The sequence below is a fragment of the Heteronotia binoei genome, chromosome 2 (assembly GCF_032191835.1).
Source record: "Heteronotia binoei isolate CCM8104 ecotype False Entrance Well chromosome 2, APGP_CSIRO_Hbin_v1, whole genome shotgun sequence".
Taxonomy (NCBI): domain Eukaryota; kingdom Metazoa; phylum Chordata; class Lepidosauria; order Squamata; family Gekkonidae; genus Heteronotia; species Heteronotia binoei.
The window spans coordinates 91,320,227-91,347,600 of NC_083224.1; the positions used below are offsets into that span (position 1 = coordinate 91,320,227).

The window sequence follows — 27,374 nt, forward strand, 5'->3', positions numbered from 1 at the left end:
TCCCAGCAGAAAAGTCTCTGCTTCTTTGTTGAATTCATATCCCAGGATCTTAGATATCTCTTGTTGAATCATCTGCCAAAACAGACAGTCTCTGATTACTGACACCACTTCCTCTGAATTATTGCATCAAAATATGGAAAGAATGCCTGTGCTGTAGCAATCTTGAGTATGCTGTTCAGGTGTTGTCCAAGTGTGTATCTATAAGTTGAAAACCTACTTCTGATTTATTGCCATTCATTACAGAAATCTCATGGTCAGAGCTTTGTGCCCTTGGACTCAGGGGAAAACATGAAATGGCTGGGCATTGTGAGCTTTTGTACACAAGTTGCTTTGGGAACCCAGTTGCACCCAGGAAAGCCCTGGCAAAACCAGCTTAATGACAGAGGGGGGCAAGGCAAAAAAAGCTCTTACTTACCTTGAATAAAACTGTGTTGGTCTTAAAGGTGCTTTTTGTATTTCCCCCATGGGATTGAGGCAGCTAGCAAAGCATGGCGGCCCTCTGATTGAGGCAGCCCTCTGACCCAACCCCCAGAGGGCTTCTCTGTGTTGTTAAGCTGGTTTTGCCAGGGCTTTCCTGGGTGCAACTGGATTCCGTCCTCCTTTTCATGGTATTCATGCCCTCATGTTTCAATCATTCTCAGTAGGAAAGCAATGGGAACTGCTTAGATGAGGAATAACAACAAGCTGGTGAGGTGGAGACTTGAACGTAGGCTTCCCAGATAGTAGGCTTATACTGACCACCAGGGCTTTTTTTTTTTTTTTTTTAATAGCAGGAACACACAGGAACGCAGTTTCCGGCTGACTTGGCATCAGGAGTGTGTGGCCTGATATGCAAATAAGTTCCTGCTGGGCTTTATGAAACAATGGTGACATCGGGGTGTGGCCTAATATGCAAATGAGTCCCTGCTGGACTTTTTCTGCAAAAAAGCCCTGCTGACCACTATACATTGCTGTCTCTCTATTATTGCACTGCCTCATAGGAGTTGCAGTTATTTCTCTGGGGAAAATTATAGCTTTGTAGATAAACACATAGCCCTCAGTCTGTGTCATGGTGCCGTCACATGTTTTTGACCACCACATGAAGCAACTTATTTACAAAAGCTCACAATGCCCAGCCATTTCATGTTTTCCCCTGGGTCCCAGGGCACAGAGCATTGACCATGAGATTTCTGTAATGAATGGTAATAAATCAGAAGTAGGTTTGCAGCTTACAGATACACATCTGGACAACACCTGAACAGCATATTCAGGATTGCTACAACACAGACTTTCTCTCCATATTTTGATGCAATAATTCAGAGGAAGTGGTGTCAGTTGTCAGAGACTGTTATACAAAATATTGCAAGAGTGCCAATGTTTTAAGCATGTTTTATTTTAAGTTTTTTAAAAATCTTGAATTGTGTTTGTGCCTTTTATAAAGTTTACATCTCCACTACCTGGCATTACATTTTATGACGCATGTGGCTCAGCCCGACAAGGTCTCATTTATGTCAGATCTGGCACTCATAACAAATGAGTTCGACACCCTGCTTTAGCATATCTGATTTCCCTTTATGGTGAAGCAGAAAGGAGAAGTAGATATGTCAGCAAGGCTCTCAAACAATGATTGTTACCTTTTCCATATGAGGACATCCTCCACTCGGTAATATTATTTCAGCTCCTAATAGTCTTTCCCTGTCTATTTGTTTTGCACTGTGTTCAAAAGAAAATCAAATCCTGTTTTTCAGATAATTGGATTCATCTTCTGTGAGGGGGATTCATTTCTCAAAAAGAGCCCCTGTGTCTAGCTAGCTCAAATAACCTTGGTTTGTGCTAATGGAATCTAGAGATGTGCAGACAGGAGAGTGGCCTAATTAATATAATAAAACACACACTTTGTTCCACAAGCACATGAAAGCTTAGAAAATTGAAGGCCTGCTCATATTTCATGGGGGTTCTCAAATCACAGTACTTAATTTCTAATTTGGTGCTGTGTTTCAGCTAGCTGTTTGGAAGTTCTTTTCTTTCTTCCCTGCTGTGTGGAGGTTAGTTGTGATTCCTCTATGGTGAAGACAAGGCACTTGCACACAAAGTATGTTATTGTTATTGTTGTTATTTCACATGGTTATGATGCAGTCATAAAATGAAGTCTGGTAGGACTACTTAAATTAAGAAAATGGTTGTTCTGAAGTACTATGGAGGAAACTGAGACAAAATACAGACTGCTGTCTTGTACAGCTTACTTTCACCTTGGCTGAGAACAAAGTCACAAGGGCCTACAGCATAGGATAACTAGGTCTGGAAAAGGGAAGGGTTTCTTTCATATCCTGTGCACTGAGGAAGAGTGGCATTCTTCATTTTCTGTGTCTCCTCTCACAGTGTTGCATGGGTGGGGAAAACTGAACCTTGCTCTGTTCCTAAGTTCTTAAAGAGGGAGAAGTCCTCTTTCCTTTAAACCAGGGATCTCCAGTGTGGTGGCTGCCATGGGGCCCATGGTGTGTGTAGACACCTTTCCTGGCACCCAACAAGTGTTTTTAGATAATAGTTTCTTACATAAACACTTTCTTACAATCTAAATGTGTACTTCTTTAAAATAGGCTTGCCAACCTCCAGTTGCTGGCAGTTTGGAGCCGTTACCCATTTTAAGAAAATTTGTAATGAGACTTTGTGTCCTGTATTGATGTACTTTAGAATTATTGTATTTATGTATGAAGGAAGAAGATTGTGAAACTGACTTCATTTAGTGAAGCTGTCTTTATTGGAGAAAAAGTGGAGTACATCTTTGCTGGAAGAACTTTCAAAGCAGGGATACCAAGTCGACTTCCTGTACATTGGGACTCTACAAGATTATTGGACTTTATTACCTTAGTTTTGGTGAATGTATTACTTGCAATATTGTCCTTACCTGTCATTCTTGAAGTACACGAATATTTAGTAATTGTGGTCGCTATAACCTGTGGGTTGTGTCCTTTTATATAACCCCCAGTTGCAGCCTAGAAGTTTCTTGGAATTACAACTGATCTCCAGATATCAATTCCTCTGGAGGAAATGGCTGCTTTGGAAGGTGGACTCTGGCATTGTATCCCACCAAGATCTCTCCTCTCCCCAAAACCTGGTCCACTCCCAAATATCCAGGACTCCCCCAGTATGGAGTTGGCAGTCCTAAATAGTTACTCCACAGTTATATAAATATACATATACGACTGCACTCAAGTTACACTCATGTTCGAGGGATATTGTATTTTTCAAACACTCTACAGGGTTGGTTCCAGATTTTTGATGGGCGGAGAGTGCTCAGGGCTCCCCCTTCCCTCCTATCCTCACCACCAAGACCCCCATTAACACATCCCTTCCTGCCCCACCCATATTTCCCCCACCTGCAGTTGCATCCTTCCCCTGCCTGGTCATGACCCCCCCCCCCCCAAGCTATCTGCATGTCCTTTGCTCAATCTCACTGGGAGGTCTGTGAAGCTGGGAGTGCTGCTTTCTTGATGGTTGCCCTCTGTACTCTCTTCCCTGGCAGTGCTGGGCAGCCCAGGTAGCTAGAAGCCAAAGAAGCAGAGCACTTGCAAGCAAGCAGGTGAGAGAATGGTGCACAGGATGGCAGAGGAGGTTTGCAGGCTGGGCCAGTGGCAGTGGGCCCTACAGGAAGCCCTGGCAGACGCCCTACCTCAAGGTATGGTGAAACCAGCCCTGAACTCAAAGACATGATTTGGGGAAATACAGTACTTCAATGCATTATAATTACTTTTTCCACAGGGAATTTTAATATTTCTCTTCCCCCTCCCCTGCCATTCCTGTATTCAAACCCAGTGCAGAAGCACTCATCCACTGAAGAATCTGTCTTGGTTCTGAGAGATATGGTGGGAATCTGTAATATTAATGATTGAAAAGCAATGTGAGAGATGATCAGAGATACAGGTTGTTTGTGATCTTGGGTGGGTCATGTCCACTGAAAAAATGGAACATCCTATTTTTGCAAAACTCTTTATAATCCTGGGATATAAAGATTATAGATTGCCAGGTGAGGGGTATAGAACAGCATGTTTGGGAAGCCAAGGGTGTAGAATGCTATGTTCTTCTCACAGCCTCTTCTGGAATCTTCCTAAAAACAAGGGTAGTCCACTTCTTAGCTTTTTCTTGAGTGCACCATTTGGAGTTACTGATTAGTCTACAGTTTAATTATAACTCTTTATGTTCCAGTAATCATGCAATTAGCATGATTACCTATTCCCCTGGTTTTTCCTTTAGAGATTGCCTGCCACCAGGCACATGCTTTGAGAAAGCCACAAGAGTGTGTGGAATCCCCTTTGCTTAGAGCTGGCTTTCTAAAAATACCCTATTCTTCATGCAAGGATTAAAGTGATTTTCCAGAGCAATTGCCTAGAGCAGGCTCTTAATCCTGTCACTGAAATTTTCCTCCTTAATTTTATAGGCCTCACATATTCTCTGGAGATTTTTGTGAGGATTGTGTTGGGGTGGAGATAGAAACAAAGGACAAACATTAGGCAGCAGAAGAAAACCAAATAAAGGAATAGATTGACAGTTGTGAATAGCAGTGTTAAAGGAAGAAGAGCAGTATTTCTTAGAAATGATGACATTTTGGGCTCCATCTCTCTGCTAAAAGATTGTGAAAGATGGCACAAGTGATCCTTGAAATGTTAGAACAAACTTTGAGTTTAGTGGCACCTTTTAAGACCAGCAAAGTTTTATTAACAGTATAAGCTTTCATGTGCATCCACATGATACTTCAGATACTGTGAATAAAACTTTGTTGGTATTAAAAGTGCCACTGGATTCAAAGTTTGTTCTGCTGCTTCAGGCCAATATGGATTCTACCCCACCTAGATCTACCTTGAAATGTCTGTCATTGAAGTTGTTAAAATTATGGCAGTTATATGTCTATTATAAAAGAAACCTAAAAATAACCATTCAGAAGCTGGATGTGTTAGTTATGATGGCAGAAATGTTTATTTATAAAATCATACTTCACATGACTATGATAAAAATCTTTATAGATAATTCAGTCTCCTAGGACTGTACTGCAAAGGTATTCTTGTTTTCTAATTGACTACCATTACAACCCTTCATCCAATTCAATACAATTATGAATGTAGTCTTTCTTCCATTAGCACTGCCACTTACAACATGTCTGATTGCAGAGTGGAAAGTAAGTGCTTAGAATATACCTTTTGAAATAGTAAGCACTGGAACCAGGCTGCCACAGAGCAGATGCCTCAATTACATGTGTTTGAAGTAAGATGAAAGGGGATCCGGCAACCTGAATGACTGATGCTTATTTATTTAAGCTGTGTATAAGAAATGTACCGTAGTTTGTTGTCCCAAAGGTACCCATAGCCAGAAGTTCTGGTGCAGTGAGATATTAGCTTCACATCACTCTACATTTATTTCCTTTAAAAAGGAATTCTTAAGGAAGCGCCCCATTGTGTTTTGCACCAAAATGTCAACTAACCTTTACTCACTCTATGATATAACAATTGTGGTCTGCTAGCATAGCCCAAAACAATTGCTGTATCATTCATCTTGATCCTATGTGAGCTTACATGGACATATTTACCACTGAGATCAGCTGGGCTACTTCCAAATAAATATTCAGACAATCAGGTGCATGTGCTCATGCATAGTGAGGTTTTATTGCCTAATAAATAGCTTTTGATAAATTACTCCTCATTTTGCCTTGACCCCCGTTCTTAAAAGCCTTGCCTAGCTGCTGCATTCTTCAGCAATCCAGAAAGACAGAATGAGAAAGAGGTGAAGTGGCCCAACCACAGCTCTGTCCTACTCTTCCAGCCTTGTTCACATTCATCTTGTGTGTCTCCAGGCTGATGGCAGCAAAATCTGGTTTGAAAACTAGAACATAACCATGGGGCTGTATTTGCTCCGTCATTAGCAGATGAGTTTGTGTTGGCAGTGGCGTCATTATTGTTGACTTGACACTAGGAACACAATCACCACCATTTCTAGTGCAAGAAGGGAAAGGAAAGGAAAGGTCCCCTGTGCAAGCACCAGTCGTTTCCGACTCTGGGGTGAAGTTGCTTTCACATTTTTACGGCAGACTTTTTACGGGGTGGTTTGCCATTGCCTTCCCCAGTCATCTACACTTCCCCCCCAGCAAACTGGATACTCATTTTACCGACCTCGGAAGGATGGAAGTCTGAGTCAACCTCAAGCTGGCTACCTGAAAACCCAGCTTTTGCTGGGGATTGAACTCAGGTTGTGAGCAAAGCTTAGGACAGCAGTACTGCAGCTTTAACACTCTGTGCAAGAAAGGACACCCTTATTCTTTTAACAGCAGCTTGAGAAGCAGGAATTTAGCTTATGAAACTTGTTCCACTATTCACCTGCTAAATTTCTGTGAAGTTGTGCTGTGTTGTGCTGAAAGCAAAAAACCCAGAGCTACTAAAAGGGAGGAGGGAATTCTTCTGTTCCCCATCTTGGGAAGAGAACCCAGGTGATTTTCTAAAATGGCACCTGGTAACTGATGACTGAAGGGAGAAAAGCAAGCTATAAATTTTAAAAATGCAACTTTTTGACTACTCACAAGAGCAGTGAAAAACACTAAATAATTCTGCAGGCAAATTTCCATAATGAAAACCTCCAAAGATAGTCTAGAATACTAAGGGGCTAAAGGTTAAAAACATCAATAGGGTAAAACTACATGTGGTTATTACAAAAACAAATTAAAAACCTTGTAGGGGCTCAAACAAAGCCTCATAAAATCACTGAAGTGACATATGCACACGACAAGTTTTGGCCTGCAGAGGCTTTCAGAGGTCAAATACAACAAAATCCCAGTTACACTTATGAATCAATAAACAATTAATATAGGACCCAAAATGGAATGTTCCAGCATAGAAATGAATTGACACAATTTTTGGAAGGCCTTATGTCAGCAACAATTACATATGCAGCAAATAATACTGCAAATATGTACCTTCCAGTTTAGGTCCTAAGAGTAAACTCCCCTTATCAGGTCCAATGTAACCTCAGTATGTATCAGACATTTCCATAATTGTCCTAGTTTACCCAATACAGTTGCAAAATATTTCTGAATGTAGAATTCCAGTTTTCTTGTAGGAATGAAAACATTTGGCACAAAAGCTGACTTTTAGGGAAGTCACAGGAGACCATAACATCTACATTATGTTCCTGGATGAGTTCCTGGACAGAGAATGATTTTCAGGACTTTTGGCCCATTGGTGGACCTCCTGATGGAACCAGGATTTAGGTGACTGTGTGACACAGAGTGTTGGACTGGATGGGTCACTGGCCTAATCCAACTTGATTTCTCTGTTCTTAATGACATTTTCCCTGAGAATCCAGAATGGATTTCAGTTTTGAGTTTTATAGGTCTAGAACAGGACACTGCTCGATGCAGCCTTTAAATTACAGCTGCTCTTCAATCTCTGATAATACCAAGAAACACAGAATCTGAGCACAAGAAGCATTTCTAGGTATGGGGGCGGGGGGGGGGGGGAATGGGAAAACTTCTGCGTCAAACTTCTTTTAAAAGTCCAAGCACAGGGTCCAATAGAAAGGAGATGTCCCTATCAGCAAGGCAGTCTGTATACTCTTGAAATACCTAGGATCATTAGTAGTAAATGTGTGTGTGTAAAGTGCTGTCAAGTTGCAGCTGACTTATGGCCAACCCCATAGGGTTTTCAAGACAGGAGACGTTCTGACACTGCCTTCCTCTGCATAGTGACTCTGGAATTCCCTGGTGATCTTCCATCCAAATACTAACCAGAGTTGGCCCTGCTTAGCTTCCAAGATTCCTATTATTCATTTCTTAACCATCCATTGACAGATCCTCCAAGACAATGCCTTCTAGCCCCGTCTAGTGGCTAACCTTAATAAAACCAAGGGAACCCTGCCCACGGTACTGAAATTTAAATGGGTCTGAATACATTTTTTTTATGAAAAATAAATGAACAAAAGATGAAAAGTCTTTACTTTGCTGTCAAGAAACCCTAAAACCTATTGTACAAAACCCAGGATTATTATTTATTGATATACTGGGTTATAATTGATAATACCCATGCCATTTTGTGCAGAAGAATATTTCACTTAATATAGGTACACTTCAGACATAATTCAGAACTTATAAGTAAATTTTATTTAAATCACATTGAAAACTACAAATATGCAAGATTTCAAGTCGAACACCCATGTGCTTATTTATTTTGGTAATTATAGCCTACTTTTCTACCTTCAAACAATTCAAGGGGGCTTACAGTCATAATCAACACCAAGAAACAATAAAAACATTGAGAATGATTAAGCCATGGAGAAAATAAATAGCAACAGCAACGAGCATGAAGACCAAGTCATTAAAAAATGAGCAGCGATAAAAACAGTTCTTCTGCATTAAAGATTTTTCAGAACTAGTTTTCATAATTTTCCAGAAGAAAAGGGGTAGCCATAGGGCCAAAGATAGTTTTGTCCGCTTATGCAACTGGTACTGCTTGGTGCATTAGTCCAGTACTTATTGTGGCTAAAGCATCTTTTTGTTAGAAATAGGGGCAGTGGGAGTTTAGTTACATCATCTAAAAATCAGCCTTTAATATTTTTGAAAAATTTAAAAAATGGGGTTCTTGAAATAAGTGAAGTTAAGTGAATGTTAGTTACCATAATTACAAGAACAGAGAACTGCAAAAGCTTTGGTAGAATGAATATTAATTAATTTATTTATTTCAAGCCCTTGTTAGCCATATTTCTCATTTGAGGAACACAAGCTGGCTTCCAATATAAATAAAACATTATAAAACACAATAAAAATAACAATTATAAAAGCCATAACAATCACAGATTAAAAACTCCAATTAGGACTGCACTGATGAAAGCTAAATCAGTCGCAAGCAGTCCTAAATAAAACTGTCTTCAACTGTCTCCTGAAGACTAAAAGTGAGAAGGCCAGGTGCCTCTCCCTTGGGAGGTTGTTCCATAATGGTAGAACTTCCACAAAAAGTCCCTCTCCTGCATATCCACCAAACAGGCATCTTTAATTGGTAGGACAGTCCGGAGGGCATCTCCCCATGATCTTAATTTCCAGGCAGGAATTGATGAGAGAAGACCAACCCTCAGATAACCTGGTTCCAAGCCATATAAGATTTGAACTAACTTTGGGTGTGGTGGATCAGTAGCCAGTGTCATTACTGCAGTATTGGGGACATATGTTCCCAATAGCTGGCCCCAACCAGCAGTCTGGCCACAGCATTCTGAGTTATGGTTTAAAGGATTTAAATTTAAAGGATTACGTGAGAAAAATTCTTAATCAAAAGCAGTGATCAAATTACAGGGGAAATGTAAAGACACTTTGACGGCTCCTCTAATTTTAATCCCCCTCACTGGTCATTATAAGCAACATCAGCTTTGTTCCTACAGGATGCTGTGCAAATAATTCATACATCATTTATTTCATTATTTTTAATAACAGGGAAGCATCTCACTGCAGCAGTCTTTTTCACTCTGTAAAATTGGTGGACACAGAAGGACAAATATCTCACAATGATGGGCTTTTCCCAGAGATGGGCTTTTCCCAGAGATTTTCCCAGAGAAGGGGTATCAGCAGAGATACAGAGTGAATGAGAGGGAAGGTGGCATAATACAGCCTGTCAAAGCCCCCTTGTCCCCCAAGAAGTGGTTGCAAGAAGGTCAAGAGCAAAACACACAACACTGACAAGCAAATCCTCACTACCCAAGGTAATGAGCCAAGGTAATGAGTAAGCTAGACCTCAGCTGAAAGGTCTGATCCTGTTCAGCAGCCGACATGTACACACAATCAACCAACTTACCCACACCCAGGGTTCTTTGCAGAGGGAATGTGAGTGCAAAATTACTTCTGGGTCTCTGGTCTTGAAGCTCTTAGGCCCATGATCTAACTTGCACCTGTGCCTGACTCCATCTCATCCCTTATTTCTCTGAAAACTGAAAACTATTGTGACATTAATTTCCCCAAGAGAAGCCTTAAGTAACTTAATTAGGCCCAAAAACATGAAGTAAAATTTGAAAGGCTAAGAAACCGCTAGACAAAGCCAGTTTCTTAGCTCAATCTTGTCAGATCTCAGAAGCTAAGAAAGGTCAGTACTAAGGAAGACTGCAGAAGAAGGCAATGGAAAACAACTTTCATTTCTCACTTGCCTTGAAAACTGAGGTCATCATGAGTTCCCTGAAGCTTGATGGCATTTTACAAACTCATATAATGTGAATGGCATATTGACATCAGTAGTGGACAATGTATTTATTATTCTTTTTATTTACCAAACTCTCCTGGGCCAGTGAAATCTCTGCACCTCTGCCCTGACCTGGATAGCCCAGGCTAGCCTGATCTCATCAGATCTTGGAAGCTAAGCAGGGTATGCCCTGGCAAGTATTTGGATGGTAGACCTCCAAGAATATCAGGGGTGTGACACAGAGGCAGGCAATGGGAAACCACCTCTGAAACATCTCTTGCCTTAAAAAACAAGTCTAGTTCAGCACCTAGTGGTGCATAATGCTAAAAGAGCTAGAACTTTTCACTGTCAGACAGTCTTAGGACCTCCTGACTATGCTACACATACTGCTGTAAAATAATTACTATTCCCTGCACTTCTCCATTTCTTCTCCAATCTGTGACAAAAGGGGCCTCAACTTGTTCTGAGCAGGAACCTACGCTCTTGACACACCTGCCCCCCTAATTCCAAAAAGGACTTTTCAAGAATTTATTCATTGCTTTCATTTTGCTTTCTCAATCATCACTAATTAACAAGACCAGCTAGGCCTCAACATTTTTGTTTGGGCAAAATCTGGTCCTTCTCTATATGGTACCTGGGCAGCCATTTGAGCTGGATTCCCACCCTCACCTGTTCATTCTCCTGCTGGGGTTCAAGAAAGTGCGCTGCTCTGCTTGAGGCTAGGTAGCCAGAATGTATTTGGTTCTAGACATTCCCGAGAGAGATGGGAAGGTTTAAAGCAGGGGTGTTAAACATGTGGCCTGGGAGCCAAATCAGGCCCCCAAGCAACTGGCTGTCATCTGCTTTCTTCTCCTTGTCTCTTGCTTCCTTCTGCATAACAGCTTGCTTTGCAAGGCTTGCTCAATTGCATAGGAGCTACAGAGCAAAACCTCTATTTTCTCCATTGGCTGAGGTGCCTCCCTTTTTTAAAAAAAAAACCTTTGTGTTTGTGTTTTTTATAAAGTTCAAACCTGTTCTACCTAATCTTAAATAGGTTCAAACATGGCCCGGCTCCACATGGCCCGGCCCAACAAGGTCTCATTTATGTCAGATCCAGCCCTCATAACAAATGAGTTTGACACCCCTAGTTTAAAGGAATTAGCAAGGCACTTTCCGCTTGGCTGGAAATTTCCACTAGCCAATACATGCAGCAGACTCAGAGGCAGCTGGGACTTTATGGGGCAGGCAAAGGACTAATGAACAGGCAGAGGTATCTGACCAAACCAAGTGCATTGGGGAAGAGAAGAAGGCTGGCAGCTAGAAAGATCTTTTCTGGGCTGATAATATGGATGGGCTTGGAAAAAGTCAATCAACAAAGCAATGAGGAGCTGGAGATCAGACTGGCCTCCTCAACTTGGTAAACAGTCAAAGTGTCATGGTATCAAAATCTATGGAGCAATAAGGTAGGGGGGGGAGTTATCCCCCCACAGACCCCACTAAAATAATTGCAAAAGGGCTGGAAACCCCTTAGCCCCTTTAGTTTATGCCCAGGTCAAAGAGGGTAGAAAAGATACCCCTGAGAAATCTGTGTTATTATAAACTTCAAGACAAAGTTCTTGTATCAGTAGTGGGAATAAGAAGGAAGTCAAAAGACATTTGGTGCAAGAGAAAAATAACCTGCTAATACACATACCCCTCTTAAGATTTAAATGCAATCTAGCAAGTAATGCCAACTGGAGCTTGTTCTGCATCTTTACTTGAAAGCAATTTAATCTTCAAAGAACAAATTTGACACAACCTTTTGATATTACCAAGATGTTATTTGCCCTGTGGTTGTAAGCATATCTACTGGCAGTATTATAGAGCAACTCCTATTCTTTTATGAATGCATAAGTAAGACTAGAGGTCAAGAATTAACAAGATGTAAAAAGAAGATGCAAACAGGGCATTAAGGCTATCGTTACAAGAGAAGGAAAATACTTGCATTTTGTGAACAATGCAAATCATTTTTTAATAAAAGTAGGGGTTCATTTATGACATTTCAGTATCAAAATATGACTTCTGCATTTGGCTCATGCAATCCATCACATGACGACTATCAGTTCATTGGACCTACTTCTGTAATTATAAACATGCAGCCTGAATTTTTCACTATTATACTCCATGATTTTACCATGAGGATTCTAATATTTGATAGTATTCCTGTTCAATTGAGTTAGAATAATTTTTTAAAATAGCACCTGACTTGTGAGTTTGTTGTAGGAGAAATATTGCCAATCTGGAGAGATGTCCCAGTTTCTATTGCTAAATTCCTAGTTGATAACACAGTGGCAATAGAACAGATTTTGAGTCCAATGACCACCTTTAAAACCAACACAAGTTTATTCAAGGTATGAGCTTTTCGTGTGCAGGTACACTTCACAGATAATGTTAGAGAGAGGCTGTTCACCTATGTAGAGGCAGATGCCTCTACATAGGTGAGCAGGCGCATGGAACCACTTGGCTCACACTGCAGCACGGTGGCGCTATTTTCTGAGTAGGATGAAGTTCTTTCTGTAAACTGAAACTGCTGTTCACTATTGCTCACAGCAGGGGTGCTTTTGACGCCCAACTTGTGAGTTGCGGTTAGCAAGCGGGGGTGGTGGATAGCATCCAGGAAAGGATTGACACCAGTAACAGGTTTTTTTTTTCCGTCTAAGAGGACAGCTTTGCAACTGCCCTGTTGTGAGAAGGGGCCTGGGATTCCGGTCCAAACTCTAGAACCCGAGACGTGGATCTGGGCTGGGTTGTTCGAACACGAAGTGGTGGTACGCCCCCCCCCCCCTTCCCGGGTACTGCAGATCTGGAGAGACTAATGTCGCGCTTCCTCACACAGATAAGCACAGCTGGAATACAGCACCTTTAACGGGAACCCCTTCCAGCATCGGCATGGCATCAGGTAGGGATCAACGTACACTGTTTTAAACAAAGAAATGCTCCTGTCTTTTTCGCGGCTTGTCGCTTTTTCCGATCCACAGCATTTCTCACTGCCTCTTGATTTAGCTAGTTTCTCCTCTTAGAGGCAGAATACACCCCTGCAAACTTTTATGAGTAGAAACCGGGGGGGGGGGCGGTTGATTGCAAAGAGCCCTTTGTGGCGAGCATGCCCCACAGGTTGTAAAGTGAAAGAATCCTCCTGAAGACTCACTGGCAGTGGCGCACAGCACCCACTTGTGAGAGAGTCACCATCGCAGCTCACTTGTTAAGAGGCTCTGTGTGTAGTAAAGACAGGAAAAGATGTGTAGTAGCGGCTGCAGTGTGCCAAGGACTTGCTTCGGGTCCGTAGCTACGGCGAGGCACCTGGGTCCCAGCCCCACCAATTTACTTTATGCACCGTTTCCGGCCCCACTATTCCCTCCCCCCCCCCCCCCGGTGGTCCTATCAAGCGCCAAGGCTGCTGCGTTCTCCTCTCTTCCCGTTTTTGAAGCTCCCGGCTACTTCCTCTGCTCTGCCTGTCTTGCCTCTTCTGTCTCTGCACTGGCCTCCAAACGCAACAAGACCCGCCTCCACAGACACACTGGCCTTCCTACTCCACTTCCCTTTCTCTGCCCTGGGTCGATACCCTCCAACTCTTTGCACAGCAACCCCGCGTTTTGTTTGAAGCAAGGCGGAGAGATGGAGCTAGAGGACGCAGTCTTGCAGCACGAGTAAGCTCAGTTGGTACAGCTGACGCTAGGAAATGACCGATGCCTGGGCCGTTTGCTGTTACTTGCAGAAAGCAATAATTAACCAGGAGCTGTCTTGCAAGTTACTACAAGCAGCCCTTTCAGTCATCCGCCGGCGCCATTTCTCAAGTAGAGCATGGGTGCGTTCACACTACGCTAAATAATGCGTTTTGCAACTGGATTTTTGGTATTCTTATATGGTAAAAATCCAGTTGCAAAACGCATTATTTAGTGTAGTGTGAATGCTCTCATCATCTCCCTTCTCCACGGGCCTCTCGTATTGAAGGGCCCGGTTAGCTTTTCCTCCAAAAATTTTGGCTTCTTCTGAAGACCAATTCCACCCTCCGTCCCCTATTAAAACTCTGGGTTCACGAATCTCCAGGACAAACATTTGCGTAACTGCCGTTGTTGTGCAAAGATTCTCCCAACAAAGGAAAAGGCTGAATTTGCGCCACACACAACTTGCCAGAAACTCGTTCGGAGCGCAGCGCAGCGGCTGCCCACGCCCTGATGACAGGCTCCGCCTCCCTTGCTGCTAGGCCGCGGCTGCTCGGCATCTCGGAAGAAGCTGCTGAGCAGCCCGGCCTACGAGGGAGGAGCCAATTGTTTCACAACCTGGTGTATTGTGTCAGACAGCCCAAAAGCGTTTGGAGGGGAGAGTAGGTCGGTTAGCTGGCCACAAATAGCCCTAGCAACACAGAGAGGCGTAGTTCATTCTGCTTTTGAGACAGGAACCTTCCGGTAGCGATGAACGGAGGGGGAGGGCTGGCTGAGGCTCCCCTTTCCGAATCATTAGAGCCTGATCGACGGAGAAGCGTTCTTGTTTCAAGCTGACTGTTTTCCGTGCATACAAAGAGTGGGTGCCCCCCTCCCCAAGACTTAGTCATGTTGGGTATATACGGTTTAATGGAATAAAAAGCAATGCAGTCTCTTCTGAGATCCTGATGGGGAAAGTCACTGACAGTTGAAAGAGCGCCACAGTTATTTTGGGATGCTTGTCGAAAGCGGTGCAGATGCGCTCAGGATTCTTGCCTTTTGGGGAGGGGCCCATAGTCACGATCTGTTTGAACGCATATTTAATTCCTTTTAATAGTAGTCAAGGTAGCTAACGGATAGGCAGCAACTTGGAATTTTCCATTTTTCCAAGGCGTAGGTGGGAGCATATTTATTTTTACAGTAGAAGGCGTGTGATCTTGCGTGAGCGAAGCCCCATACTAGAGGGGTCGAACCGAATGTTGAAAAATAGGGCTTACAATGCAGATCGCCACGAGCTGCTAGCTGACCCACGCAACCTGGAACCGTGCACAGAATGCAGTCCGGCTGTTTCCGGCAATAATACCGCGGGTAGGTGGGCAGGCGGGGGTAGCAAAAGTGCGGCTCTGGTTTAATATCCACTTGCGATCGTCTGCGGGGAACTCTCGGGCGGGAGTACAGCGCTCTCCATCAATCAGTAGCAAGGGGCGCGGCCCACCTCTGTCTCCGCCTTCTTTTTTTTTTTTTGAGCCGGATCGCAGCCGTGAAGACTTCGGCGACACATCAAGAAGGAACAAAATGTCGTCTGGCATCGTGCCCCCCAAGAGCGGTTCCCCACTGAGGAAGCGGGCCAGTCTTCAGGCCCCCACCACCGGAGGTGAGCGTGGATAGTGATATGGTAGGCAGTCCTTCCCGCCACCCCCCCCCCCTCTTGGATGCGGCTTCCCACCGGGAGGGAAGCTGGAGTAGTGTTTCGGTACGGAAATTACCGAGCCCCGTGGAATCTCAATCTCTCCCTCTCTATTAATTGTGCTGTTCTCCGGTGGTGGTTCCTAGGCTTTTAGCAGATGTTTGCTCTCGTTATATTGTAGGAACACTTCAGGAGCGGCATCCCGGGTTGGTTTGTTTTGAGATATATCAACAAGAAAACCTCAGCGTTTGTCTGCCAGCCTAGCTGTAGGTTTGGAAGCCTGCTTTGACAAGACAGAGCAGGAACATAGGGAGGCAGGCAAACGCCTGGGTTTTGAATTCTAGGGAGGCATTGCCTTGCCTTGATGATGCAGAGTGCCAGGGACTTTTAGGCTTCAGCAAAAAGGTTTTTCGGATGCTGAATTTAAAGGCACTGTTAATGCAGGTGATTCAGTTAGCACTCTCTGGGGGCGGTTTTTTGAGCAGCACATAAGCCATTGGGGGGATTGACTAGCATCTAGAGGTTTGACTAATCACGTCTCTTCCCACACCTGTCATGCTAGCTGGTGGCAAGATATGTGGCTCCACCCCCCCCCCCCAACCAAATGCACTGGTAGGGGGGAAGAAGCTTAGGTCCTGTATGGCAGTTTAGCAACAGCCATGCATTTCCTGTGCAACAGAACCTTTACTGGAAAAAACAAAAACAAATTGCCTTTCCTAATTTTTTTTTTAAACTTGAAGCTTGATGTAAGTCTGAGCTAGCCAGAGATCTGTCCAGAAATCTCTTTGGGATCCCAGGCTTCATCTTTGAAACATTAAAGTGATGTTGCTGCTGAGTATGCGTAAAGTACATTTCTGTCCCAAGGAACGCTCACAGGTAGCGTCTGTGCATCAAGTCGTGCCTAACACTGCTTTTCTAAGAAATAAAGTACAGCCTGTACTTTCCTGCTTAATTGGTTTGCTTTTTTGTTTAGCTGCCTTTACCAGTATCTTTTTCATTCTGTATGAGTTGTGTAAGGGAGTTAAATAGCAGAGCCAGAAGATGGATGTCCAAGTCTGCTGGTCTTAGCTTTCTAACATTTTGTCTTCTGAAATTAGACTTTTGTAGAAAGTATGGAAGGCTTTATGTGCTTAATAATCTTATTCGTTTTGGGGTATATCTGCAGCGTGCAGTTATGTGAGAAGTGCAATAGCATGGTAGGTGCATGGTGTTTGCTCTTCCTGAAGCAGACTGCTGCTCCATCTGGCTTTTTGTCATGCATCCTTGCAAGCTCCTGTTCTTCATTTGGTGGTATCTAAAACGTGTACTTTATGAATGCACATAATGTACCTGCCTACATTTTATGTAGCCTGGGTGATAACTTGTTAAGGGAATTGGGATGTGTGTATATTTGAGACTGGGTATCATGCTAATGATAAATGTCCTGTGCATAGTTGGAGTGGCCTGATTTAAAGTGTGTTGATTTCTGCACATTGTTTCTCCCCCCCCCCCTTGCAAAGTCTATAGATTGCCTGAGGTGCATAAGTGGTCACTTGGGGCTTTTTCTTTAGTTTGGACATAAGTGCATTGAATGGGATTTCAGTCCAGTAGCACCTTTAAGACCCAACACAATTTTATTCAGGATGTGAGCTTTTGTATCCACACTTTGTCAAACAGGATGGAATCAGACTATCAGATTTTTCTGTCCAGAGTCTCTTGGTTCTTAAGCATTCACAATATTAAATAAACAGATTAGGGAGAAGGGTTTAGTGCATTTCACTTGCTGTTGTGGTGGTTTACTGCATGTGAGAGGGAGCTTCTACATAAGGAAGCACTTGAAAAAGATAAGCCCCTCCCAATCTCTTGGCCAAGGTGTTACAGCCCAAAATTCTACCATGTCATTCTGTGCAATAATGAAAACCCCCATCTTGAGCCTCAATGAGAAAGAGAGTTTATAAAATTGTCACTGTGTTTCCACTCTGCTGTTGAATTCAAATCAGATTTTGCCAGTGGTCTTTCAAGTGTGAGGTAATAAGGATGGTTTCTTTGTTTCAAAGTGTAGAGAATAATTCTTCATGTCTTGAGCCTGGACTTTGTGAATCAGTACTCTGAAGAAAGTAACATATCTGTATCTCTGTTCTGCAAAACTTGCTTATAGACATTGAGAGTATGCAATTAGTTAATATCACAGTGTGGTGCGAAGTAAAACCAGTGAATATTTAAATGAGAGTTATGCCAGGTCAGCTAGGATGTCACAGTAGATGTTTAGGGGTCCTGGCAAATTTTGAAACAAAATGCCAGGCAGGCTTCAAGTTTCTTCCCTCACTTTTCTTTCTGCTTAGTGACAGACTGCTAGAATTCAGATTTATTCCCCTGTGAGACAGAGGAGGTGCCAGAGCTGAGTATCTTTTATGTGGGATTGCTGGGCAAGCAACAAACTTGAAAAGAGAGCCACATCTTGACTTCCTGATAACTAGTTTTGAAATTTCACAAGGATTAGCATAGTCTGTAATGGAAAGGATGAATAATATAAAATGCTTGGTTTTTAGTGGTCTTAGCAGCTTTGGTTTTCTTCCTCTGTTTATTATGACATGACCCTGCAATATATTTACCCATTTGTTTAGTTTGCTCAGTATTTTGTATTTTTATACTTTGTATTATTGATGTTACCCGTTCAGAGCCCATTTTATGAAAGGGCAGGCTATAAATAAAATAAATATTTGTTACAAATTCCACTGTTTGGAAACATACACACTGAGCCAAAATATTCATTTATCTGCACTCTGATTTCACACTTTGGGTTTTCTTGTTCAGTTTAGAATTGAATTTGTAGGGGTTTTTTGTTCACAATAGATGCAGCCCTTTGATTATATAATCTTCAAATCAGAACCTGAAGTTGCTATTGTCCCAGTAATCAAGAACTTTGTCTGCTCTTCCTTGTAAGTAAATCACATTCATTTTAGTGGAGTTGGTACAGTCTGGAGCACTTCAGGCAGTTGTCCTACCTTTGATTTGCTCAGGATCACACACAGCTGGGTAAAGGATTTCACCCAAATCTTTTGAGTCTTCCACTGTAACCACCAAGTCAGCTATCTTTTCCTTTGTTAAATGTCCCACCTTTGTCCCCCTAGGACTATTAGATACTGGAGCACTGAGCAAATACAAGATCAGAAGATTTATTATTATTTTTAAAATAAGTAAAGCAGGAGGATAAGAATTGTTTTTTTTTTCAATCTGGGAAAAATCATAATAAAACAAAACATTGAAATTACTTGTTTTCTAAACATTTTGTATTGGTCTATATAACTAGAGAGATCTCTTAGCCATTAGATTTTTGGTTTGAAAAAATGCTGGGGATATGTTTAGCAGTTGTAAGCAAGCCATTTGTGTTGTGTTTTGGAGAGGGGGATAGCTGCAATGTCTTTTGAGAATCTCATTTAAAAATTAAAATGATTTTGACTTGGGAAACTGTCTTAACGTTATGGTAATACTTACTGGATGGTTCTTATGGGAGAAAATCTGTAAGAAACAAGATGATCATACTGTGTGACCTATACAACAGTGTTTCTCAGATGCAGATATTTCGACAACATAGTGGCTGGAGGAAGCAGCTGGGGGTGCTTCTCTACAGGCATATCCTGATGACAGTCTCTTGCTGTGAGGGAAAAGGCCTGAAGCACAGCTTGTGGGAATCTGGGTGCTGGGAAAGATAAACACAGTTGGGGCACGAAGTTAGGTGTGAACCTAACACTTGGATCAATAGAAATACCATTGAAAGGGGTGGTGATTAGGCATATGAGGGGCAGGAGCAGGGACTGATGAATTTTTTGGTGATCTAAACAAGAGATTATTGCTAGGACTTGGATGGTGGTGCAGCAGTCAAGGAATTTTAGTCAGTGGAGAAAATCTGTATTTAAAAATAGATCCAGGTGGGCAGCCATATTGGTCTGAAGCAGTAGAACAAAATTGGAGTCTAGTAGCACCTTTAAGACCAAAAAAGTTTTATTGAGAATGTAAGCATTTGTGTGCTAAAAGCACTCTTCATCAGACAATAGTTTGGGATGGAATTAGCAGTTCTACATATAGAGAGAGTGGGCCAGTGAATTAGGGGGAGGGTGGAATATAAATGCAGTAAAATAAAAAAAAATGCAAAAAAGTGAAAATGTTTTAAGCAGATTAAAAGAATGACAAGGTGGGATCTGGTAATCATTGGTTTGGGTTGACTGGGTGGAAAAAATAGCAAAGGCAATAAATGTCAGAATTGGAAATGGATAGTGTCATTAGGCCTCTTAATTGTGAAGAGTAATAAATTAGAGTCTGTTGAAATATTCCATTGGTCTCCTGTAAAGCATGGGTTAAAATAACCACATTTTCCTATAGAATGAAGCTGGAGTCTACCTTGTTCAAATACTAATATAAAAATACATTAGGATACAGTGGATGTATACCTCTCAAGTATTGGTTAAACTAACAACATCCTTTTCTAAGAGTAGTTCTGTCAGAGAGATTTCTGCTCTGTTATATTGTTTAATACCACAGACATTATTCTACTATTCTAAAAGAGAAATATTGGGATACAGTGTATAGCTCTACTTGGTGAGAATCCATTTATCATATGTGATGAGATAAGAAACCAATATCCCTGTTCAGTCCCAGGGAAGTATTTGATCCAGATTTCATAATAACTTGTAATTAAGCAATTTCCCTTTCCATTCTGTTCTTGAAATTCCTTTGCTACTTTGAGTTCACCCATGGAATGTCTTGGAAGGTTGAAGTGTTCTCCTACAGGTTCTCAGTTTTGTAATTCCTGATGTCAGATTTGGGTCCATTTATCCTTTGGCATAGGTTTTGTCCTGTTTGTCCCATGTAGAGAACTGAAGGGCATTGACGGCATATATAATGTTGGAAGATGAGCAGGTTCAGGACAACCCCTAGGCCATTCAGGTATTGATTTCTTCTCTGAATAGTGTTTAGCTCAGGGTCTTTGGTTTGTGTAGCAATATTAATATTTAAACTTTTTGAGTTTTTATATTTTTCTTTCTGCCTTTTATAATATAGTTGCTCATTGCCTCATAGGATATCTTCTGTTGTAGGTCTGCTACTATTAGTTCAGTTGGTTTGTTTTCTCTTTAATTTGCAGTTTTGATGTTGAATTATATTTAAATGAATACTTGCACTATGGGAGACTGGGAAAACAATCCTCCAGGGCACATCACAGCAATTGGTATGAGCCAGGTATTAAACAGCTGCTTGAAAGAAGAATTCTCCTGGGGTTGAGCAGCAACTTTCCCACCCCCCCCTCCTAGCATTCTCAATAAGAGGTGGAACAACTTTATCATCCCACATTGATCAACAGACTGAACATTGCCAGTTCTATTCATTTAGGTAAACCTACCTCTTTGCATAATTCATTTTGGTGGTACGATATAGATTTTTATCTGTTACAGGATCCTGCTAGCAATATAACAGACTGTCTAAAAATAATACATTTTTGCTGAATTCAGTTTCTCTTCTTAATGACAAAGCATTCCCTGACACAAATGTTTATTGTTAAATGTAGTGAGTTGTAGTACAGACTCATGTGGCCTTCATCATGATCAGGGTTGGTTATGTTTGTAGGCACAGAAGATAGTGGAACCAGGTGTGAAGTAATGGCCTTGTGCCCCTATCTCAAGAAACATATGCCAAAGATGAACAGATAGGGAGACATTGGTATTTTGGAAGTGATGATGTGGTAGTGCCATATATATGCACATACACAATTACAGCAGTAACAGGTGTAATTAGCTCAGGCACTATTCCATCCCTGCAGTGGTGTCTGTCCACAGATCCTTGTACTAGAATCCCTTTCTCTTTTTTGGTAGATCTTCTTTGCATGGTGGGCAGACATTACATCAGTGAATCATCACTGCATGTTTGTAAAAGAAAAAAAATGCATATATTCATACTCACTATTTAAAGAGAAAGATAATTGCTTGGGGAAAAATTACAAAAACTAGTGTATGCTTAGTCTATTGCTCTTACTGAATGTACCAGCATCCTTTGACACTATGGACTAGTCATCTTGAGGAGATGTTTGGAGGTACAAGTAAGGATTAAGGGATTTGCTTTGGATTGATTTAATACATTCCTTATGAACAGGTCTTAGAGGGCTGCTGTTGGAGACAAGTTGTCTTCAGTGTGGGATTTGTAATTTGGAGTGCCACAAAGCTCAATGTTATTCTCCATAAATATCTGAATAAAGCCCTTAGGGGAAATCATTTGTGCTTTTTGAATAGGCTTGCACAGAGAATCGTAGATGTGGGTATTATTCTGATGACACCCGCATCTAAAGTTCTCTTTGCATGTTGCCTGGTGGTACTCTAGAGCAGGGGTCCTCAACCCCCGGGCTGTGGACCGGTACCGAGTCGCAGCCTGTCCTTAACTGGGCCTCCCAGCCTTGGTGGCCCCCCCGCAGCGCTGCACAGCCTTTCTGCCCCCTGCCTGCAGCACCTCCTCCCTCCGTTTTTACAATATTAAGGCTGAGAAAGGGGCCGTGAAGCACCTTTTGGGCTCTGTAAAGGCCGACGCCCCCCTCCCTGCTGATCACCTAAGCTGTGGGAAAACCACGTGAAACCACAGCAGCAGTGGCCTGCTGAAAAAGCCGCGTTGTTCTTGCTTCCTTCCCACTTCTTTCCCCTGCGCAGGAAGGAAGTGGGAAGGAAGCAAGGGCAGCGTGGCTTTTTCAGCGGCCGCTGGTTGCTGCTGGCCACTGCTGCCATGGTTTCCCTGCCAATCAGGTGATTTGGGGGGGGGGTCGTCCTTTACAGAGTCTGGAGGACGCTTCATGGCCCCTTCCCCAGTCTTAATATAGTAAAAATGGAGGGAGGAGGAGGCATGCGGGAGGGGGTGAGGCTTTGTGGTGCTGCGGGGGAGCGAGGCTGAATTTGGTGCCCTCACTCTGCTGGCCCTGGGGCCAAATAGGTTGGGGACCATTGCTCTAGAGATCCTGAACCAGTGCCTTAGTGCTGTGATTAAATGGCTATGGTGAAAATGAATCTTGGGAAGATGGAGATAACGCTGGTTGGGAAGACTTGAGGTCTTGAAGGATATTGTACTTCCCACTTTTGTTGGGATCCAGCTGACACTTATTGATTTATTTAAGAGCCTTGAGGTATACTGTATCACGGCTGGGGCCGGGTCAGGGTCAGGCAAAGTCCAGGGGCAGTCCGAGGTCTGTAGCCAGTAAGCAGGAGGGTCCGAGGCGCCAAATCCAAATCACTGTACAAGTATCGCAGGTCCGAGGTCCAGAAGCCGAGGTCAGGGAGTCCAGAAGTCACAAGCCAAAGTCAGGGAGTCCAGAAACCAAAGTCAAGCCGGAGTGGATGCTAGAACGTCAGGGAGATGACTAGTTGCTTCCACAAAGCCTCCTCCCAAAGCCTACAGCTATATAGCCCTCTGCTGGCTGTTGCCCATTTGGGCTGATTGCTGGCTCAGAGAGGCAGCCAGGATCCTGTTGCAACTCAAGCATCCTTGCTCTTAGAAGGGCCAGAATCCTCTCAAAACTCAGGGCTCAGGGAGCGTCTTGCTTGTGAGTGTGCCGCCCTCCTCCGATCCCTGAGGTCCTGACGGAGGCAGTCACTCACACGTGCCACCCGAGAGGGCGAGGCAGGGGGGCTGGGATCTTCTCCAGCAGGAGGCAGGGGCACTGGTGCAGGTGGCAGGGGCACAGTTTCTTCTGCAGGCTCAACTTCCTCTGCAGGGTCCCCAGCACCCATGACACCATCCCCCCCCCCCAGGGCCCCCCTCCGTTGAGGGGCCTGGGAGGTCGGGGTGGTCGTTGTGGAACCATTGCACTAAGTCTGGGGCATGAATATTGTCCAGGGGCTCCCAAGACCGGTCTTCTGGGCCGTATCCCTCCCAGTCCACAAGGTACTGGAGGCCTCCACGATGGTACCGGGAGTCCAGGACCTGGCGCACCTCCTATTCTTCTTCATCATCCACCAACACCGGTGGTGGCGGTGGTGGGCAAGGAGGCCGAGCTGGGTCAGGGGGTGCAGCTGGAACAAGGAGGGAGTGATGGAACACGGGGTGAATGCGGAGGTGGGGTGGCAACTGGAGCCTGAAGGCGACGGGGTTTATTTGTTCTATGACGGGGTAGGGTCCAATGAACCGCACATCCAGCTTGTGAGACCGACCAGGCCAGCGCAGGTAGCGAGTCGAGAGCCACACCTGGTCCCCCGACTGGATTGGGGGGCCTTCCTGCCTCTTCCGGTCTGCAGCCAGTTTATAGGCTTCCTTGGCCCGCTGTAGCTGCTCTCGGAGCAAGTCTTGGCTGGCGCGAAGTTCTTGCAGGTAGGCCTCAACGGCGGGGACATTCGTGGGTGGCAGGATCGCCGGGAAGAACCGCGGGTGGTACCCGTAGGTTGCAGCAAATGGGGTCATCTGGGTGGAGGAATGGACCGCGTTGTTGTATGCAAATTCCGCTAGAGGCAACAGAGTGGTCCAGTCGTCCTGCTGGTAGCAGGTGTAACAGCGGAGATATTGCTCTAGCGTGGCATTGGTGCGCTCTGTCTGACCATCTGTCTGTGGGTGGTAGGCTGAGGAGAGGTGCACTCGAGTCCCCAGGCTGGAATGGAGGGCTTGCCAGAACCGAGAGGAGAACTGGAGGCCCCGTTCTGAGATCAGGTGGGCTGGGAGTCTGTGCAGACGAAAGGTGTGTTGCAGGTAGAGCTGGGCTGTCTCCTGAGCTGTGGGAAGTTTCGGGCATGGAATGAAGTGGGCCATCTTGGTAAATAGGTCGACGACCACCAAGATGCAAGTCTGACCCTTGGATCATGGAAGTTCCGTGATGAAGTCCATCGAGATGGTATCCCAGGGTCCTGAGGGTGTGGGCAAGGGCTGTAACAACCCCAAGGGTTTGGCCGGGACGTCTTTGGCCCGTCGGCAGACGTCACAGGAGCTGACATAACGGGCAACATCGGAGCGAACTCGTGGCCACCAGAATTCTCGCGTCAGCAAGTGGGTGGTCTTATGCTGTCCAAAGTGCCCGGCGGGTAACGAGTTGTGGGTCAGGCATAGCACTTCTGCCCGCAAGGGCCCGGGCGGCACATAGAGGCATTCGCGGTGTAGCAAGAGGCCGCCTCGAGTCGTGAACTCGCCTGCCGAGTCATCTTGGAGTGCCTGGAGGTGTTGCTGGACCCAGGGATCATTGGCCTGGCTAGCACGAATGTCCTCCACGAGTGCGGGTGAAGTGGAGGTGGCTGCAAACACTGAGGGCGGCAGGATGGGAGTGGCGGGCGCGGTCTCAGTTGAAGCAAGGGCGTATTCCGGTTTCCGGGAGAGCGCGTCTGCTTTCCGGTTCTGGGTATGGGGGATGTAGGAGATCCGGAAGTCAAAGCGGGAGAAGAAGAGGGACCACCGGATTTGGCGCTGGTTGAGACAGCGGGTGGTCTGGAGGTGCTCTAAGTTCCGGTGGTCAGTGAGCACTTGAACAGGGTGGTGAGCCCCTTCGAGGTAATGCCTCCAAACCTCAAAAGCTGCCTTGATCGCGAGCAACTCCCTCTCCCAGATGGTATAGTTCCTCTCCGCAGCAGTAAGCTGGCGCGAGTAATAGGTGCAGGGCTGGAGTGGCTGAGACGGCTCCTCGCGCTGGGACAGCACTGCTCCCAGGGCCACGTTGGAGGCATCAGCTTCCACCGTAAAGGGAAGCTGGGGGTCAGGGTATCTCAGGAGTGGCCCGGTAGCAAAGCGGGTCTTCAGGGTGGAGAAGGCGTTATCGGCCTCTGGGGACCAGCGGAAGGGTTCTTTGGGGCGGAGTAGTTGAGTCACGGGTGTTGTCAGGGATGCATAGGCCGGGATGAATTGCCGATAGTAGTTGGCAAAACCAAGGAATCGCTGCAGGTCTTTGCAATTCTGAGGAGCCTGCCACGTCAGGACCGCTTCCACTTTTTTCGGGTCCATGAGGATCCCCTGCAGTGACACAATGTGACTGAGGAACTCGACAGAGCGCAGCTCGAAGTCGCACTTCTCCAGCTTGGCGTAGAGGCCATGGGTTCGTAGGCGCTGCAGGACCTGGCGGACATGCTCGGCGTGCTGGGCAGGATCGCTGGAGTAAATTAAGGTGTCATCTAGGTATATGATCGTGAAGCGGTCGAGCAGGTCCCGGAAGATGTCATTCATGAACCTCTGGAAGACAGCGGGGGCATTGGTCAATCCGAAGGGCATCACCAGGTGCTCGTACTGCCCGTATCGGGTCCCAAACGCGGTCTTCCACTCGTCTCTGGGCCGTATGCGCACCAAATTGTACGCTCCACGGAGGTCCAGCTTGGTGTAGATTTGGGCCCCCTTTAAGCGATCCAAGAGTTCAGGGATCAGTGGTAGAGGGTACCGGTCGCGGATGGTGATCTTGTTCAGGGCCCGGTAATCATTGCACAGCCGGAGCTCCCCACTTTTCTTCTTCACGAAGAGGACTGGAGCAGACAGGGGAGAGGTCGAGGGTCGGATGAATCCGCGTTTCAGGTTCTTGTCCAGGAAGTCTCGCAGAGCTGCCAACTCAGGCTCTGACATAGGGTACAGACGCCCCACTGGGAGTGGTGCCCCAGGTACCAAGTCAATGGCACAGTCATAGGGCCAGTGAGGGGGAAGCTGATCCGCTCCTGTCTCTTCGAAGACATCGGCGAAATCCGCATACTTCTGAGGGAGCTGAGGACCACCACTCGGGATGCCGGCTGCTAGAGTGGTGGGAGGAGTCAGATGAGGACATGGGTCTCAGAAACATAGTTCCTGCTGGCCCAGTCCACGATGGGGTTGTGCAGCTGCAGCCAGGAAAGGCCCAGAATCAGCGGGAAACGAGGCATGTGGGCGACATTAAACTGCAGCTGTTCTTGGTGCTGCTGGACGTGGAAGGTGATGGGACAGGTCTCCTGGGTGACGGGCCCAGAACGGAGGAGGCGCCCGTCGATAGCCTCCACCAGTGTCGGAATCTCTTTTGTCTGCACCGGGATCTGGTGCTGCTTTACGAAGGTGGCATCTATGAAACAGTGGGCCACTCCCGAGTCCAGCATGGCATACACGAACAGCCAGCGTTCGTTTGGCTGACGGAGTTTGACTGGTAGCAGGAATGGCCCAGGGGTATCAGCCCACTGTTCGGAGGACCCAGCTAGTCGCCCCAGGCTGGGGGGTCCACTTACTCCTGGGGCTGCCCTTTTGGCGGCGGTGGCAGCGAAGGTCCAGGTATCCGATGCTTAGCGGGGCAGCCAGAGGCATAGTGGCCTGCCATGCCGCAGTAGAGGCACAGATCCTGCATGCGGCGTCTGGTCTTTTCCTCTGGGGTCAGGCGGGGTCGAGCAGCTCCAAGCCGCATAGGCTCATCCTCGGTGCTGGTACTAGCTGGGGATGGGCGAGGAGCCAAGTGGCACGGCGCAGGGAGCTGGCACCCTCTGGTCTTGGCTTGACGGCGACTTTCCAGGCGCCATCGATGCGGAGGCAGAGGGTGATAAGTTGTTGGAGCGTGGGTGGTTGCTCTACCCTGGCCAGTTCATCCAGGACTTCCTCTGCCAACCCCTCGGTAAACTGGTCCATCTGGGCAGCCTCATTCCACGCCAAGTCTTGGGCCAGGAGCTTGAATTCGGTGGCATATTGAGCCACCGAGGAGTTGCCTTGTTTCAGCGCCCTGATCTTCCGGTTGGCTGTGGCTGCTTGGACTGGGTTTGAGAAGGCAGCAGACAGGTGGGCCTCAAACCCCCCTGGTAATCAGTCAGTAGGGGAGAGGACGCAACCAGCAAGGGTGTGGCCCACTTGGCCGCCTGCCCCTTTAACAGACTGATGATGAAACACACCTTCGTTTTGTCGTTGAGGAAGTCCCGTGCTCTCAGTTCGAAGTGCAGCCGACACTGT

At 45.3% G+C, this 27,374-nt stretch overlaps 1 protein-coding gene across 4 annotated transcripts in view; it reads left to right on the top strand.

Moving 5' to 3' along the window:
* The first annotated feature begins 13,069 nt into the window (after window positions 1–13,069).
* Window positions 13,070–27,374, top strand: part of AMPD2 (adenosine monophosphate deaminase 2) — a 58,583-nt gene continuing 44,278 nt past the window's right edge. For 2 of the 4 annotated variants that reach the window (XM_060231599.1, XM_060231601.1), the window contains exon 1: window positions 15,349–15,485. In XM_060231599.1, the coding sequence (XP_060087582.1) occupies window positions 15,407–15,485 (79 nt within the window). In that variant the 5' untranslated portion in view covers window positions 15,349–15,406. Of the gene's footprint in view, window positions 13,090–15,348; window positions 15,507–27,374 lie in introns of those variants that run through there. The other 2 variants (XM_060231600.1, XM_060231604.1) reach the window with 2 other exon arrangements.